Source organism: Ixodes scapularis, unplaced genomic scaffold, assembly GCF_016920785.2.
Source record: "Ixodes scapularis isolate PalLabHiFi unplaced genomic scaffold, ASM1692078v2 PGA_scaffold0__279_contigs__length_252992795, whole genome shotgun sequence".
In the NCBI taxonomy this organism is placed as follows: domain Eukaryota; kingdom Metazoa; phylum Arthropoda; class Arachnida; order Ixodida; family Ixodidae; genus Ixodes; species Ixodes scapularis.
In genome coordinates, this window is record NW_024609835.1 from 207872042 (window position 1) to 207892046 (window position 20005).

General features: G+C 40.7%; 1 protein-coding gene across 1 annotated transcript in view; it reads left to right on the forward strand.

Moving 5' to 3' along the window:
* Positions 1–8309: 8309 nt before the first annotated feature.
* Positions 8310–20005, forward strand: part of LOC8041011 (kinesin-like protein KIF28P) — a 153678-nt gene continuing 141982 nt past the window's right edge. Inside the window, exon 1 of the mRNA XM_040213056.3 lies at positions 8310–8357. Coding sequence (XP_040068990.3) covers positions 8310–8357 — 48 coding nt within the window. The remainder of the gene's footprint in view (positions 8358–20005) is intronic.

Genomic DNA, 20005 nt, shown 5'->3' on the forward strand with positions numbered 1-20005 from the left:
GATGCTGTTCCATCGTCGCTAGAAGAGAAAAAAAGTTAATTGTATTATTCGTCAGCAGCCTAAAGAAAGCGCGAACTGGAAGGTAAAAAACACCACTAACCTGTATGGACGCACAAGTCGTACCCAGGTCGGGCAGTACTCCGCGTCGTACGGCTTCGAAGGGACGATGTAGTACTTCGTGCCGTTCGCGATCTTGCCGACCACGCAGCAATTGTTGCGGCTTTCTTGGTGCGGAATAGCCATCTCAGAAATTACAGCGCTAACCCACTACAACGCACAACCAACGCAGCGACTGGCAGAAGATGCCCGATGCAACGGACCCGTTTGCCGCTAGGGGCGCCCTGGTCGGGGCTTGAATTAGATCCGCACGGTTCCTATGTGGCGTAGAAATATAGTTGCCAGGGTTCACGAGCATTTTTCCACGCATTGCCCGACAAAAGACGCAAGAAGTGCCTTCCGTCTTTCTGCTTGCTACAACTATTAACAGCAAAACAAATAATTACTTCGATCACCTCAATCCACCGTATCTGTAGATCACAAAATTGAGTTTCAGAATTGTAACCGTGGCTAACGGCGCCCGTGTAGCTATGAGCATCAAAATGGCAGCGCAACTCGGTTGCTACAACTTTAGCGATACTTCATGCATTGCTTTCTAGTGAGTCTAGTTTATTGTTTGAAACGATTTGCAGAACAGATAAAAAGGCATGTCGAAGAATAATTAACGATAAATAACTGAACACAAAGAGGTCGTAAGACATAATGATTTGTGAGGGCTCTAATTGAACGTCACTAAGAAGACACAAAAAGACTGGCATGCCTTTTATGTGTGCTGCTTCTTAAAATCGAGAAGGCCTCTCACCGTAGTGGTAAATTAATCAACTCTGGAAATTGGAAATCCGTTGGTGTTCAATATAAAAATTATTGCAGCATCTCCAGAACTAAGCAGAGAATAATGGATCTCACAAAAACTGCTCTTCCGATAAAAAAAAGTGTTGGAAAATTTTGTATTTTAAAAACAATAAAACGAATATCTATAATTTATATACGGGTTGCTAGTCGCGAGGGCAAAGATAAAGTGTTCTATTTGAGAATACAAATTCGAAGATACATCCACTTAAATGTTAAAATTCGTAAACTATGACGCACTCGTGCGTGAAGCATAAAGATAATTAGGGGTAGTCCGGCATTCGAATATTCCGAAAATTGTTCTCTATATTGAATACTACACAAAAAACTGACTATTATATTTTTATACCTGTTTGAGGTTATCGTCTGCAAAGGCGCCTTTTAATTTAGTATAATCTGTGAAAACTTGATTTTTTTCGCACGTAAACAAATGTAACTGAACAAATAACACATGATTACAAATATATTTTTGTTTAAAATGTTAAAATTAAAATGCGTAAATAACTATGATTACACTTCTGTTTAGTATGAAAACCCCCTAAACAAAAATGGTCTTCAAGAAACGTGACCGTACAGACCATGGCTAAGTAGCACGCAACATAACAGCATAGCGAGGGAAGAGCCTGTACTCATATAGCATAACATAAGAGCAGAGCAACAGCACAAACTTACGTGATATTGTCACGGGTGGTGACCAACAGAAAAATAAAGAAACACGAATAAATAAACATATAATGGGACGAATGTTTGCGCAAAACAACAATAAATAAACAAGAATAAATAAGCGTTTACTGGGACGAATTTTTGCCAAAAACAAACAAGAAGCAGAAGATTACACTAGAACGTCGCGGGCGTCGATAGTGGCATAAGAGCAGGATCCAACGCTGGGGCGATACTGACTCCTGCTCGACACGCGCAGCCCCTTTTGTACACACGTGGGTTTCTGGAACCATCGGCGTATAAGATTCAGCGCGTACAACATTCTGACCCTGAACATGATACAGAGTTCTCGAACATGCCACAGAGTTCTCGAATTTGCCAGAACACAAAATACTGGAATAAGAAAACAGCAGCAATGGCGGAAAATAGCTGAATATTTCTTTTGATCACAAAAAAACACTCAAAGACACGATACTATCAACCGCCTTCCTTTTGGGCTGTATATTGCGATCAAAATTACTGGCTCCTTCAAGATAGACATCAAAAATTTAGTGTTTATTAATCAGTGCGATCGCTGTAAGTTTAGTCCAGGTAACCTAATCCCATACTTTCTACCGCGTCGTAATTTGCACCAATTACGCTTTGGAGAAATTGACTTTACAGGGTGTAGCTGTGCAGCAAAGGGGGCTTTCTATACAGTGATATATGACTTACGTTCGCTTTCACGTGAGTGTCATTAGAAAATATCACAGACAGAATTTCCAGACCGCTATTGGCGATTTCTTTGGGGGGTAGATGAGGCAGGGTTGAGGACTGCTCATATACATAATATCTCCTAAGCCTTCACTGCTTTACGAGCGTTATTTTCTCATTTTACACACTTTGAGGGAAAAACAAATACATCCACATCCTCAACTGCATTCAAGCATTTTCGGCGTTGAACATAAAAATACGGATTTCCCTCCAACATCGAGGACGAGGATGTAGAGTAGCTCCTGTTTACGCTTAGACTCTAATAATAACGATAGGTACACTTTCCTGGGAAGTTGCACGATCTAGAAGTGGTGTACAGTCAATTTCTGCGTTGAAAAGAGCAAATCTAAATAACCACAAATAAATGGCTGCACCTCATTTTTTTTTTGTCATTTCGAACGTCTGCCACCGAAGTCAAAGGAGCAAAAAAATTTTGTCGGCGGTCGGCTCAGAAGGTAGACGACTAGCAGACGGCGAAGAGATCACGTCACACACTTGGTTTGATCCGACTTTACCCTCCGATGGAGGATGGTAGCCCCAGTAATTACACCGGAGTAAACAACCCGCTTCTAGAACGCGATGTCTGACGTCATCGAGTAGGCGCGAGTAAGTTTTGAAACGCCACAATACGACACCTTTACTTTGGCGTCGGATAGAGTAAATTTTTAAACACAGCATAAATGGGTAGTCAAATAGAACAGGCAGGATTTTGCGTGTGAACGGTAGGACTTGAATTTTTCGGAGATTTAGTAGGATCTGATTTTCTGCACACCATGCACACATAGCATCAGGGTCAGTTTGCATCAGGGCTGTATCACCTTCTGAATGTTGTTTACAAACACGTTAAAAAGCAAGACCTTGTGTCGCAATGTGCGATGTGACTGTGACCTGATGCAAAACATGATTGGGGTTGTGTGGATATTTATACAGCGTATCGTTGGTCAGCCATTTCGTCACAACTTTGAAATGGCCGACCAACCACACGCTGTGTAAATATCCACAGAACCCCAACTACTTTTTTTTGCATCAAGGCACTCACATTGCACATTGCGATATAGTTTATATCGTCAACTAGCTAGTACAGAGTGGATTTCTGTATCACCTCCTTATTGTCATTTACAAACACGTTTAAAAGCAAAGTACCTTGTTTTGAACCATGCGTCACTCCGGTAGGAACCGAAATATATTGAGTCTTTACTCGCACGTGGGAAACGCAGTTTATTCTGCCTCGGAGATAGCCAGAAAACCACGAACGGTAGGAGACACCTAATTTGCGAAGTAGTCATTTGCTTAGTAAGATTTTATGACTGACGCGATTAAAGGCCTTATGGCAATCAAAACAGACTGAATCTGTATTTTCTCCACAGCAGACGCTCGGTGGCACGCCACTCAGGGAAGTGACAATGTTAGTTACAACAGAACGGCCGCTCATAACGTCATGCTGATTCCGAACTATAACGGGCTTGAAGATGATATATATGCAGGTGAAGAACTTTTTTCCAAATACTTTCAAAATTGACGGTAGAAAAGAAATGGGTCTGTCGTCAGCCGCAGAGGTATGGTTTCCAGAATATAGCAAAGGAAAAAAACGCCTTTCTTCCAAGCGCTAAGGAACTCAAATTGTTAAAAGGACAATGTAAATATGTGAACAAGCAAGGGAGCAAAAATATCTGCATAGCCTTTTACAATGAAAGATGGGATACCATCGTGGCCACTAGACTTCTTTTGAGGAAACCTTCTTAATGGCAACTAAAATGTCGTCAATCGTAATAACAGATGGTGCGAAATTATTACAAAATCGTGAAGGGCTGCCACTCAGCTGTTGATTTTTAGGCAACCAATAGACAGACGAAGAATGAGTGTCGAATAAATTGCAGACATCATCGGGTTCAGAAATATATTCTGTATTACCTAGCAAGAGGACATTATGTCCGCTGTGTTTTTGTATAGTGCGGCTGCGCGCGAAGCGTCGGAACTCTTCAGGGTGCCGAGACAAGTTCTGCTGAATAAATGAATTGTGGACCTCTCTCTCACGATTGATCAGAGGTTTGGCCGGTGCTCGGCATTCTCGGTATTTTTTTTTTTTTTTGCACGCAATGCTGGCGTGTGATCCATTTGACACATTCTGTAGATTGAGTTTCTTAAGTAAGACTCGTCTAAGTTTGAAGGAAAAACACGCAAAATATTTTCGACAGTGACATACTTTCCTCGGTATGTAGTGTGTTATGCCCTCTATTGCAATACCAGTTAATTCAAAAACTGCCATATCAACAGAGGCAGTGCTATAAACGCCTTCACAACTGCCAGCCTCCAGAAACTGAGAAAGACGAAGGTAGCAGCCCCTGCATTAGTCGAATTAGTCAAGATCAATCCACTGATCTTTGCCGCACATGTCTACAAATATTTATATTAACATCAAACGGTACAAGACAAATATCAATGGAAACAACGGGTTCAGTGACTGGCACAATTGAATATTCGTACATGTTAGTAAAAATACGTCCAATACATTACCGCACGCGTTTAACGGTAAATTGCCCAGCTGTAAACTTTGAAACTGAATAAGCTCACGAGGTGCAACGCCTAGCTTGGTCTGTTTTATTTTTCCTCCAGGTGACAGTAATATTAAAATCCCCAAAAAGAAGGATTTTGTATTTTTAGGATCAAGCTTGCTCGATGATTCAATAATCGCGCGTATATTATTTTATACCCGGGATTATCAGCTAAAATAGACTAAAACCATATGCATATCTTCGGCTATAGCGACAGAGGGGAAGTTAGCTAATCAATTAAGTGAGATATCGGGCAGGGAGGTGTTGATGGGTTCAATTACCCGCTGCAATGCTTCCCCTTGTCGCCCGACTGGGGTGCCCGCCCCACGTCCAAAGCGTGACGCTGTCGGCATATAGGCTGGATCCCAAGCATTCGACTTCCTTCATCTGGCATCACTTGGCCAAATTACGAAACGTTGAACAATTCCTTTTTCGTATCCCGTTAGGGGTACCGGAAAGTGGATGCTGCAGTTTCCGGTTGCTCTCAGTGAGCGGCGGTCAGAGTCCAAACAATCCAAACAGGTGCTGGAGTTACGTCTGGCAACCCGGCACTTTGTAAGAACCAACCTCAATTCGGGTAATGCAGTCGCCTTACCTTGACTTTCGATAAATGCCGACCTCGCTCTGACCAAGTCTGTCTCGTCTGAAGATTCATAGCGCTGCAGGCTCCACGTGAAATAGCGTGGAAGCACCTGTTGGAAGACGCAGGTAGGCCTGCGTGCCCAAAAAGAGGACTTACTAAAACGGGACCTCAGAACACCGCAATGCTGTCATGGACACCTTTATCAAATATTTCTGTAAATCGAATATTTGCGTGCAGAATTTAGGAAATATTATTTATTCTTCACATTCCTGATTATCCATATTGTACAAAAGTAGCTAATGAGCCAGTAGAAGTAAACTATTTGTTAAATTAGAACATAATATCAATCAATGAATTAACGTCTTTTCTTCCAACGCTTAGTGTTTACTATGATTTTCAAGTCTGAATAAAAAACTATGCAATGTCATAAAGAGCTTTAAAGTAAACTTGGTTTTTTCGTTCTTATTGACTTATCTGCGCATGTTCAGTAATGACCGAGTTATTCATGAGCAGAAATAGCTTTATTTTCAAAATGGAAAAGAACTAAGCTTTTATATTATTGCAGGGGTGTAGCTCCGGACATGATATATTTTGCACATAAAATATTGACTTAATTTCTACTAGTAATGCAGGGAGTCCGCTAGCCGTAACACGCGCAATGTCTTCACTTCCGGCTACAATCGTCAAAAAAAAGGCGCTTCATAAACTGCCGCGCAAGGTTTGAAACAGCTGGGGAGAAGATGTGAATAAAAAATAGGACCTGGGAAATAAGAAAGATAACGAATGGGGATGGCAGGAAGGGTAGATCGAGTAACACCTTTTGGCGGGCTACTCGGTTCCTATCTAGGCAAATAAATAAACAGCGCAACGGACAAAGACTAAGGCAGAAACAAGTACGACCCATGGAGCGCACGCTCTGTCCTAGCCTTTTGCCCAGTTTATTTAGTTCCCTATGGTATATCAATTTTCAAATGTTGAATCAAACTGTGAAATATTCTTTGGAATGACATCAAAGCATTGTTTTTCGCAAATTTCAGACACATGTGTTGATGCTTGTTGGTAGCGTTAGTCTCCCATCCTCGCTGGCTGTCATAAGGGCTGCGGGTGTACAATCTCGACAGCCGCAACCTCCGACCCATTTGTAAAGCGTACGATGACTGCTTGTCTTGGAATGCTCTTCTCTATACACAACCCCATGGGCATCTTTAGCGCGTCAACCTCGTCAGGAGATCTACTTGTTTTTGCGTATATCGACCACCCATTGTGGAGGAAAACTACTGCCGAAAACCAGACAATGGATATCTCTCCTTGCCGACAAGGGAGTTGGAGAATAGTTTGTTTGGTGGTCAAAACACCCGACTGAACACATGAATATTATGGTACGGGACTAGGAGAAAAATATTATGCGTGCAGTGACGCTGGAAACCTTCCGTAGCGGTGCTCTTGAGAGAAGCTACTTGATGCGGGCATGCGCTTGGTGCCTTCTGATAGAAGGCAGCCGCTCACTTATATTACTACTAGTAACGTCCCATTTACTTGAGTACAACTGATAAAAACACAATATTGATGGTGATTGCAGAAAGGCGAAAGCCACAATTATTTTCCCTGTCAGTCTTCAAAGGGGATTGTAACGCTATTGTAAATCAACAATATTAAGAAAAAGGAAAAAGAAAACAGAAGCAAAAAAAGAAAAAAAAAACAGGACTGACATTTTTCGACGTTCAAGCCTGCGTCTTATAATACATATTTTTTTTAGAAGTTTAGATAGAACCTAGATGTCAAATGCGTTTTCTTTCTTTGAGGCGTGTCGTGATCACCGTGACTGGCCGAACCGCTTTCACACAGTCACAGAGAACTAACTAATTATCTACATGACCCCTGCGGAATCACCTTGTTTCCTTGACTCTGCTGTCAGAGCAGAGTTCGCGGAAGACAAAAACCGCACGCCTAAGCCCCGCGTAACTCAACCTGTCAACGTAACAAAGCGGACCAAGCATTCCCTCCCTCCCCACATACACACACACGCAGCCGGTGCTCCAAGTGGCGTGAAAGGGGCGAGTGGGTCAGTCGAGCAGTGGCAGCAGCGCGGCACCGTGGTCGCGTCTCCTAGCAACGGACTCCTAACATACGGCCCCTCGGACACGGCACACTGACGGCGGGGCCGAACTCCCCGCCACGGCAGTCGCGGCCCACTGAGCGGACACCGGCCGCCAAACACCGTCGTTCTGTCCATGCGGTCGCGCGGGAAGTCGCTCGGCTGACCTCGTGACAACACACGGAAAGCCAGCGGCGATGTTCGGACTCTTCGTGTGACGTCAGCCCCTCGCCCGGGCGTTCTCCAAGAGCTTCGAAGCGGTGTGACAAGTTGGGGTCAACACGGGTTTTGTTGTTACACTCTTGCGAACCACCGGTAGCATCTTGCAGTAGCGTGTCCTGAGTTTGATAGACGTTCAAGTGCTGTGATATTGGGACGTGTGTTTGTTGGAAACGTAAGGTCACCGAAAATTCGAAACCCACTGTGGAAGACGTTTCATGAAGACCGGCCACGCGGAGCACATTGATGCCATGTGACAGTTCGTGGCAACAGGCGACGTCTTGGGAGACATTGTGGCGTCTCGATTAATCCCGCCCAACCAACTTGCTAAAAACGTTTGGATATCACTTGTCGCTCTTGGCGACGTGGTTGCATCTTCGTCGGTGACTGCTTACAAAGGGTGGGAGCCGAAATAGGGTTCTGGAAGTCGGCCAGTGCTCAAGGATTGTACCAGGGCCAGGAGTCAGCTGGGCGCTGGCCGGTGCGCGGTAACCGCGCGGGCCGTGCCTGGTCGCCCCAGTGAAAGCCCGAGGGGACGGACATGCCCCAGGAAGAGAACGTCAGGGTGGCGGTCCGGGTCAGGCCATTCATATCCTTTTTGGTCACCGAGTGCGCGGATTGTGCTCCGTATACTTACTTACGGAAGCAACAGGCAAGTACTCTAAACAAAGCTTATCGTTCCCTATTTCTTTATTGCGAAAGTGAAACCTTAGATTGGGTGAACGAGTTTCTATACGAATTAGAATTAGGCCGTTGTGTACTATTGTGACATGTTAGTCCGGCCTAGATGGGCAGTGCAGTAAGACTACTAAGCTATTTGAAGGTGCATCACGAATTATAAAGTATGCTACTTTCTTCTAAGCAAAAAGGGAACGGAGTTGAAATCCTTAGGTGAGCGATGCAACCAACTATGAATTTACTGTTTTTGGCAATATACTACCATTAGAGCCAGCTCTGCGTAAGGATGTGCTCAAATTATATGCCAGCGTGATTAGCTGGGCAGTGTTAAATAAATTCGCCTTTAAGATTTGGCAGTGCTGGTAAAACATTGTGTAAAGGCAACGGATATAGTCGAGTGTACGGCTGTTAAATGACAATGTTGAACAAATCACGCATTGGTACATATACCACGGAACTCCGGTGCAGTTACTGTTCTTATTAAAGCCACCAGGAACTTGTATTTGAAGAGAGAAATCTATGGCCCTTCAGGAAATATGTGTGTATGCATGTTTATATTGCGAAAATTGTAGGTAAACAAACCAATTTTCAATGAGAAACAGCGCGAAAGATCGTTTGAACCTTTAACGGCAGAAGAGTTTTGTTCCGAGATATAATATAGTCCAACATAGTCCAACTTTGTGCGCCGTTTATTTATTGGCTACCAAGAGCGAGCAGTACAGCTGAAAGTATGCTACAAAAGAAGCAATCCCTTAAAGGCATCATTTGGTAGTCATTTTGTGTTCCCGAAATTAGCTCTGAATAAGTAAACCAAATTACAAGTCACAAATGTTTCGGCAAAGTTATTAAATTTTTAACTTTTTTTACAGTTTTAGAGGCTCTATCGTCTACATTGAAAGCGTGATGTAAAATTCTTTAATATGGGGAAGGTGCACCTTGTTCCCGACGGTTTACAAGAAGTTTATCGGTGTTAAATAAATGCCCGAAAAACTCACCAGAAATGCGAGAGAAAACAAACGCGCAAAATACTGTTCTTTTTAGACTTCTTGACTTACACGTTTTACGACATGTGAAATCACCACGCACTCGAAAGCGAGAGAAAAAATAAATGTTGGTTTCGACATAACTTCCATTTAATATTTTTTATTAGCTATTTTGAATTCGGAGACAATAATTAGCTCATGGGGAAGGGTAGAAGATGGGTATGCGGAAAGAAGTTTAGCTTGGGTAGCTAAAAAAAAATCGCCGGAGCTCGCTTTTAAACGTTCCCTGATGATTCAAGACTGGGAAACACAAAAGTGAAAATAAACACCCTACGCAAGTCTGAATATTTTTTTTTACCTATTCTCTTCTCAGGTTATGTTTTTGCTTCTAGTGGCTAGATAGTTCGGAGATTGAGCCCTGTGGTGTTGATTCAAGACGAGTAATAACGCCAAGTCGGAACGGCTACATCGGCTATGCTCCCACTCTTGAAAATCTTACAAGTGTTAGTTCTATTGATTCGTGCGATTTCTGGTGGAACAATCTCTAACTGACAGGTGATCAATTTTTCCCTTTTTGTGTCAAAGGGCGACACTGACAAACCTCCGCACAATGTGTCAAAATGGTGCGGCAATAATACAACTAGAAAGCAGAATCACGCACAAAAACCTTCGTCTCAAGAAACAAAGAGCATCGCTTTTCCTTGTTTCAGTGAGTTCAGCCAATCTTTACCCGCATTGAAGCCAATAGACCGGAAACAATCGTTTCCGGGTAAGCAGAAATATCTGTCTGAAAAAAAAAAAAAAAACGTGAACCTTAAATGCTGTGTTTAAGTTCCGCTCCAACTGCACTCTGGCGTAAGAATGAAATGCGAAGAGCGGAACGCATTCATTGCCTTTGATACCTGCTTCACAACCTAGAGGCAATCAGGAACCGGTAAATTTGGGGAGCTGAGAAGAAACTACGAGGGTACATCTGCACAGTGGAGCAGGCGCGTAGACTAGTATCGCCGTTTCCACTTCGTTTGTTTTATCAGTTTTTGTTGCCTTCCATTCCGAAAAGCTAAGTATAACTTTTCAGTATCTAAAGTATGGAACAAGAAATCTAACTGGAATTGTTTCTGGAAACCTGAAATCCAGATTGCAGACAAAAAATAATTTCTAACAACCTGAAGTCCAGTTAGACTTCAGAAAGATTCTATATAAATTTCTAGCTAGATAATCCAGATAGCGAAGAGTTATACTGCCTTCTTCGGTAAGGTATATTCAGCGCAGCCTGTATCATAGGTCACGCACTCCGCTTTTCGCATTTCATTCGTACTCGATAATACATCATCCTATGTGTTAGGTTCATCCCAATTGTCTGCAAACAGGATTTCGGGTTTTCAGTAAGAAATCCAGGTAATATTTTGGTCCATAATCCAGTTAGCGAAAAGTTATACTGTTTTTGTTTCCGTAGGAATATCAACTATAATGTTTAGTTTTTTGTATAGCATACCGTAGGTTATAGTAAAGTGGTGATTTGAGCTAGTTGGTGCATCACTAATATTAAACAGCACACAAAACGTCGGCGGAAGAGAAAAGGGCAGTAGAACGAAAGAGCGCTGACTCCCAACTGATTTATTTAGAAGGAAGTGGAAAGGAGGAAAACGAAGCCAAGAAAATTGAACCCCACGTGAAGACAAGACAAGATAAAAGAAAAAAGAAAAAAAGGAAGTACAGACTAGATCGATAGATTTAAGAAAAAAATAAAGGAGAAATTGAAAAAAAGGAAAAAGAAGAGCAATAGATGGAAAAATTAGAAAACGGTACTTTCACCCTTGGCCTGCCGATGTTACTGCGCATAGGCGTTGGCCAAAAAGGACGCCTCCTTAGCAATATGGGAGGTTATTTTTTTGTAAATCCACCTTCCATATATTTAAGACACTTCCATTAAATTTTGAATCCCACTGCACTAGTAAATATTGTTTATGTTCTGTCTTCCTGTACTTTGATGTTAAAACATTGCTTCGTTTTTTTATGTTGCCAATTTATTTATATGTTCATTATTAACAACGAGTTTCTAAAAACATTTGTTTTCTAGCCAGATTAAGGCATGAAGCCAAAAATTCAAGACTTTCACATTCCATTTGGTGCAGTAGTTTCTTTTTAAGTTAATAATTGTGTATGGGGTATTAACTCAACTTGAAGCGATGCAGGACTTGCAGATAAATCTCCTTTCAAGCACCATTGATGTAATCAAAGCCGCAATTCGCAGAGTCGTCTGCAGCGTGTGCCTTCAAAAACAAGCCGAAGGAGGGGGGGGATAAATCATCATCATCATCATTTATTTTCCTTGAGGGCCCGTGGGGCATTATACAAGGGGGTGGCAATAGAACAAAAACAAATAGAACAGTAAACACAATTATAACACTGTAAGCTAGCTAGGTAGGTTAGATAAAGAGAGGGTAATGGCTTCAACAAATTTAGTAGTATCATTAATAGAAACGATGCTATGAGGTAGTGAATTCCAATCCTCGACGGCCAATGGTAGTGTGGAAGTCTGGTGAGAAACAGTTGATGATCGAATTGGACGTAATTTACATAGGTGATCTAGACGCGGGAAAATACGATGGGGAGGTGATAGCAGTGATTCTTTGAGGTGGCTATTGTGATAAAAAATTCGATGGAGGAGAGAAAGGCGTGATACTCCGTGGCGAAGGGGAAGTGAATGAAGGTTAGCTGATTGGCGTAATCCTGATACGCTGGTATATGGTGAGTAGTTGTTATAAACAAAACGAAGGGCTCTGTTTTGGACGGATTCTAGATTATTTGCAAGGTAGGACTGCCATGGGGACCATATAGATGAGGCGTATTCTAATTTCGATCTTATAAGAGTAGTATACGCTAGTCGTTTTACGGAGGGTGTAGCAAGTTTAAGGTTACGGCGCAAGTATCCGAGAGAACGGTTAGTATCAGAAATAACAGAAGTTATGTGAGTAGTCCATGATAGGTTAGAGGTGAGATGAACACCCAGGTACTTATAAGATGAGCATGCTATTACTTGAGTGTTAGAGAGGTAATACGAAAATGGTGTGGCAGGCGAACTGCAGGAAAATGATAGGGATCTACATTTATTGAAGTTTAATGTCATCTGCCATTTTTCACACCAATGGATTACAGACTCTAGGTCTTCCTGGAGAGCATGATGATCTGATGATCATGGTATGAAAGAATGGGTCGGTAAATGACAGAATCGTCGGCGAACAGGCGCACAGAAGAAGCGATATTAAGGTGGAGATCATTAATATAGATTAGGAACAGAAGGGGGCCCAGTACGGTTCCCTGGGGGACACCTGATGTTACGGTAGAGGTGGGAGATTTTACGTTGTTAACGGAGGAATATTGCTTACGGTTAATTAGGAATTCAGAAATTCACTTAACAACAGAGGGATGAATATTAATATCGTTAAGCTTTGTTAAAAGACGTTGGTGGGGTACTTTATCGAATGCTTTGGAGAAGTCAATGAAAATGGCGTCGGTCTGAATATTTGAATCAAAGCTTGAGTAGATACCAGTAAGGAAGGCGGTTAGCTGGGTTTCACAAGAGTAAGATTTACGAAATCCGTGCAGATGTTCAAAAAGAAGGTTATGAGAGTCAAGAAAGTTTATTATATTTGAGTAAAGTATATCCTCCATGAGCTTAGATGGAACACTGGTGAGAGAGATAGGACGGTAATTACTTATTAGTTGGCGATCACCAGTTTTGTGAACAGGTATTACGTTAGCTATTTTCCAGTCACGTGGAACTATGGAAATGCCCGCTACTATGCATTGATTTCGTACCAGTCCTCATACATGATCAGAACAAGAAAAATATTGAACAAACAATAATCGGTTGTTGCGCCGAGTCGCTCCTGCAAATCCCCCTGAGCGTCATTAACGGATGCGAAGCACTCGGTGTTTCGAAACGACTAGTGTTTTAGGTACAGCCGGTGTGTTATTCTGAACTTCTTAAGTATAGGTCTACGTTAATAACTGCAGATATTTCGCACCGACGCATTATAATATAGTTTTTTTTTTCTTTTCAGAAAGTACGTGTACTTGAACAGGAAGCGAACAGCATAGAGCCCGACCATACAAATCCGGGAATAAATTTCTCGTTTAAAACCTAAAATTTTTTTATTGCAAAAGAGGAACGGTGGCCACAGCATATGGCTAGCCTATGATCGCCACTTTACTCATGCTTCAGGCACTAATTTATTCCAATTTACTTTAGTGTTATTATGTGATCAAATTTCAATCTCAGTTTACTAGCACTCCGTGCTAGCGCATCCGGCCAGCTGCCACTACGACGTTTCTCGAGGATACACGCATTCAAAGAGCCATCCGCGCTCACACCCGCTCAGTTACTGGTACTGCATGCTCATGCCCGCTATAGGCCATTTTCCCACCAACACATCACAGAAAAACAAGAACGGCAAATTGAGCTGCAAGGAAAGAACTGTATGTACTCTAAGAAATGAAGATAGAAATGCCGCTCCCGTACGTTTCCATTCACCCACCTAGCTCGCAGTGTTTGCGACGGGAGTAGGACTTCAGCAAGTTGCGACGTTTTGTGAATAACCGCAATCCAATTTTGTTATAATGTTAAAAAAAAAGTATTGTGGGCATTCTTGATTCTTTCTGGAGGTATACGTGTATGCGAATGTTTGTTATTTTGTTTCTAAACACTATGTGCTTGGACAATGCTTATAGTGAAAAGAGTTAATTTTTTTAACTGTTAACTTTTCCCTGCAAATCGTGCCAGCAGCATAACCCTTTTCTTGTTATGATTGCGACATAATTTGCGAGGGACATTATATTTAAGTTTAATATAATTATCTTAAAAATTCGCAATTGAGGCGATAAACTAAATAAAAAAAATTGTTTTGCACCATATACTTCGAATTTAATGTTCATGACTGATCTCCGTTCATGTTTTGTTTTCGCCCTCAATGGTTAGCGTATACAAAATCAAAGCACTCCCCCTTTGGTCACTTTTGTTTAGAAGGAATGCCTCCCAACCTGGTAAAACTTTCATATTCCAGTAATACAGATACCAGGGGGTTGGAACAATCTATTATGGGAAATTTAAGTTCACATATCTCGAAAACAGCTTGCCTGCACTTTTAACATATTTTCGGTGTTTTCTTTCTTGTTTTCTCTGCAGTGGGTATTGAGATGTAAAACCGGAACATACTTTACATCAAAACTAGTTTTGATATTAGTAGACATAACTCAGGAATGAATATAAAAGCTATGTATGGGTTTAATAACTAATTAACACCTATCAACAGGACAGTGTCCATGAGAGACTGCTACAACACGAGTGTCATTTTCGATGCAAGTCGCTTGACACTTAGTGCACAAATGTTACGCTATTGAAAACATGAAAAGGTAAAATACTCATTTACATAAACAGGTCCTGATAAAATAAAACCGAGGTCAAAAACATTTTTTTTGATAAACCGAGTCAGAATATTCGTAGCGCCGCAAATGCCCGACAAGTTTACATACTGCAGGGTTTCCGGATTGCCACAGATCGCCATGCTTCCATATTCGGGTGACAATTTTCTTACCCACCAGTTTCCAGGCTCAGATAATTAGGTGCATGACGTTTTGGTCGCCATGTCGTGAAGTTAAAGAAATTTCAAAACTGCGGTTTCGGGCGTGCTGCACACAATATATCTTTCTTCTTCTTTTTCTTTTTTTGATTTCCTGGCGCGGTTTTGCCTACCAATCTGTTGTTTAATACCGGTATTTTTCTTTTGCGACGTTTGGTTTTCGCTCGCAGTTCCTAACTTTTCTTTTATGTAGTCGAGGTTTTTGCTGATAAAATTCATTTCGCCCGTCATGTCCTTAAGTTGCGTGTGAATGGTACCAAGATCTGACCTTAACCCGTTTTCGCACGTGTCCCGACTACCCGGATTTTTTTTTTGTTATTGTATTATTAAACTGAGAAATCATTTTTGCTTTATCCTTTCTCATGACCATAAGAAAATTGGAGGACAATTTAGGTTTTGAAAGCAACAAATAAAGGTTTTGCAGCAGCTATGGTGATGACAACAAGTTAATAAAAAGCAAAAGTTACAAACGTCGGATGCTAGCTTCGATTTGTAGAGCGATGTGCAGGAAGCTGTCACCCATTTGCAACGCCTCAGAGCGCAACTTGGCTGCCGGGCTGTAATACGATAAACCTAAACTCTTAACACAACCTAATAAACACACCATTCTATAAAACCAGAATTGTTTGTCGATTTATAACTAAGCATTTTTTTTAAAATTTTGATTGATAAATAGCTTTATTTTTAGTGTGCAACATTACACACGATCAGGAAGGCGCATAGTTTCCTGCACGCTCCCAATTAGGGTTGAAAAATTATTGAATTTGTTTTTAACCCATCAAATATATTAGATTTATTTTATTTTGATAATTATAATTTGATTCAAATCGCTCCCTAGCGAAAAATCGTATATGTATACAAAAATGTTTCGATCAATAAACGTATGTAATCAAATAACATTATATAAGAGGATACAAAACCACATAAGAACGTATAGGATTAATATAAGATCATAAGGAGTTACAAGAAACTAATAAGAAGTTTCTTATAACTTCTTAGAGAATCTTATTTTGTTCTCATGCGCTCTTATAAGGTAATTGTATGCTTTTATTTGATCGTTTTTGATCATATGCGTTGATTGGACAAATCATTTTTATGTACATATTTTTTATTGGATAAGCTGAAAATGACTCTTTACCACCAGATGTTTTTGTGAACGTGGCAGGTTGATGTATCAATCCGTCCGATCATTGAAAAACTGCGGAAGACATATCACTGTATATTTACAGTGCACTCGAATCAGCATTTTAATGAGGAGAAAGCACTACTTCAAATGTTAGGTAAAGTCTAATTCAAACATGAAATTTTTTTTTGTTAAAAAGCTTCGTTTACTTTTTCTTTCGTGATCCGATTTCCTTGCAACATGACATTATTATCCTTGTTTATTTTCCTTCATTTCGCTTTGTGATTATCTTGGAATTGTAGCTCGCGAAGGATCTGGAATGAAGACGAAAAGCTTGATCAACACTTCAATTGTCCCAGAAAAGCACAGCTTTTTACAGATTTTCAGCCTGCTAGAAATATTTGTTGCTTAATAATTATTTTATTTCAATACAAAACAAATACACATGGAAATCATAAAATGAAAAACAAACTGCCAATAAAAATATTTTATGGATTTTTCGTCCAGGGAAGGTTTGACATAAATATTATTTGGAAAACCTGTGTTATATATATCACGATATGCATCAAAATTTAAATAATCTTTATTTTTATTTTCCACCCTTCTCCCAATACATCATAATATTCGTATTGCAAATATTATAGCGAATTTCTACGTTCTCAGTGAACTACCTTCTTCAAATACCTAAATAAATCGACTACACTATAAAAATGGTGTGTCAGTGCATTAATAGGTATCTAAAGTAAACATCATTTATCCGTTTAGATTGCCGGTTTTTTTTTTCTTGTTCACTCACACCATCAGACGTTTCCTAAAAGCTCGTGTTTTTGAATGTTCGAATAGAGCAGAGTGTCCGGAAGCGCGTTAAATACACGCGCAACGCCTACCGACCTGCGCATTAGCCGCGCGTTGCAATGTGTGACGGCACACCGCCCTCGTCGAGGAGTAGCCAATCCGGACAAATATCCTGCCCGGAACGACGTATTGAATATTGAGGATGATATTGTGGATCTGCGTTGTGTCACTTGTTTGCAGTCAGTACCTTCGCACGACGTTTTGTGCTCCTGATGATTTTCTACTGGTTTTTGCCCTCTCGATATGACCTGACTTTTTTTTAAAACCCTTGGACTTGGATTATTCGCTGCCACGGAGAAAATATAAGACAGTGCATTTAAATTTCCGGTTCTAACGGAAACGTATAAAATAATCACATCCAGGATGGAATTCTTAATGCCTGGAGATATAAGCAAAAATATTATTGTGCTTTTTTTCAGGATTTTTATATTTTTTCAACATTGTGGTTATAAAATATGATACGGAGGGAAGTTTACTGTTGCAAACTCATCGAAGTAAAAAAAATAGTTTACTAAAACTAATTACAGTTAGAAGCATGACCCAGACGTGAATCTTTCATAGTTTAAAAAACATTATTGAAAAATCTATTCCATGTGCATTTATTTGCGCGGCATACTCTTATATCTTACTTTTAACCTCTGCTGAAAAGTTCAAATTCATTCAAAACACCTATTTGTACTGGAACGTATTTTGTTGTGTCTATTACGAATAAAAATGTATACACCAATTTGATATCATAAGATCAACGCGCTCAGCTCATTTGGAGAGGGCTAGGCCATAATACTAACTTGATTACTTGAAATGTGCGTTTAAAATTTATTATTGTGTTTTCACGCCTCATAGCTCGGTAGGCCTAGCTTTTGTAGTTTTAATTCAATCAGGTACTACAATGTCACTGGTTGGGCCATTTATAAAATCAATTACCTTCAAGCACTTGCTTAGACAGTGCTTAAAATGATCTCAGATGGAAAGAAGCAGCTGACTCTCTATTTAGTTTCATCCCAGCATTGTGTGGTGCAGAGACGCTGAGATAAATGCAAAACGATCGTTGATGTACGCGTGCCATTCAAGTAAGAAAAAAAACAACAAATTTAGCGGATTGTAGTTATGTCAAAACTGCTTGATGCGGAATCACGCCAGAGGTGATTACATATGTATTTCACCATATAGAAACGCGCAAGGTTCGGGACAATAAAACTCACATTTTGGACAAGCGCTAATTAATGGCTTTTGTATCATTTGTCCTTTTTAGGCCAGATGTATACAAAACTTCCGTACGAACTAATCCACGCTGTAACCACCAAACTAGTCATTCGGCCTCTGTAGGCTTTAGAAGGAACGGAATGCATGGCCGACTTTCCGCCGTGGTTTCGCTTATTAGAAAATGTCCTGATAAAAAGAAAAAAAAGTTCATTCTGAATTAAAAAAAAGAAGGTAATAACAATCTTAATGCAAAATTGTATCATGCTGAAACGAAACACCGATTTACTTAATTTTGAATTGTAAACCGAAAGAAAAGTAAACACTAAAATGCGTATTAAAAAAAGTTTTTGTTGTAACGGATTTTCAGACGTTTGACTGCGCATATTTTCAAACAATTTTGTATGCAAGTCGAACTAGGCCTGCCAATTTTGTTTGTAGTGATTTTACCAGTCAAACTGACAGCACTGCGACAATAAGGCGTGATTTTTCGCTGCCTCAAAAAAATTGTATTATAAATATAACTTGCTTGAACGATGACAGTCAAATGTAACAAAGGGGCATATAATTTCAACGACCGGTGGGTCCTTTCTAAAAGAAATAATGTTTGCGTCGTTCTAAACAACAAAAACAAAGTCTGTTACAGTTTTTTTTGTGGCTCCCTTATCGGCTTTAATCTCGGTGCCTTCTCCTAGAAATGCGTTCACACGATTGCCTCTAAAACTCTAACAAAATACAATTAAACAAATAAAAAAGAAAGAAGGAAACGCCACATTCGGGGAACGCGGTTCCAGCGGAGAAGTATTTGGTACGAATATCGCATTGAAAATGAGGTCATTGGACCAGCTTTCGATTGCCGACTACTCTCCATGCTTGTCGATACCGCCCCCCCCCTTCCCTTTCCCTGCGTTTGTTTGCCATCGGGATTTTCGTCTCCCTCAGTTACTGTCTCGTTTAGCCGGAAATGGACTTCTGGTGCGTTCAATACACGAGCAATTGAGAACGAGATAGATTGAAGGTAAATTTGCGTTGGCAAGACTCGCGCTCTTTCGGCCGGTAACAATTCTTAGATATTTTTTTTTTCTTTTTTTGTGAAAGTAAGGAAATTGTTTTATGGCACCTTTAAAACTGCAATGAATTTTTATTTTTTTTATTTCGCCAAACATTGCTCAGGATTTATTGATTACCCAAGGACAACAGAACAAGTAATAGTTTTCCTTCCACTCCGTATTATTTAAAGTAAGACCGCAGCCGACGGAACGCTTCGATATGGGGCCAGTCACACAGCGTTAACAGTGCATCGCTACGGCGCTGGTCGTCTTTGTGCCATCGCCCGTCACTGGCAAACCCAATTACACACAGTGATTTTCTCGCTATCCTATGCGTTCACCTGAGTGTGATTGGTTTAGTTGGTGCTAGCAAACTCCCGAAGACAACCAACGCCATGAATATGCACTTTTGACGCTTGTTGATTAGCTCTATCGGATTTTGTGCGGAGAGAAAGTCGTCTGCTTCTAGCACAGGTGTTGCGGTGACGTCAGAAGGACGCCGAGCTTTGATTAGTTTTGATTGAAAGGATAGTGGCTAGACCTCAATGCTAGATACCTTGAAGTCTCTCCACTGTTCGTTTTTCAATCAGTCAACAAGAGCTCGGCGTTCTGCCATTGTCACAACCCCTGTGCAAGAAGCAGATTAACTTGCTCTCTGCATACCGTTGGCTGTGATCAATCCTAAACTAAAGCAAAGTGCAGCAGTG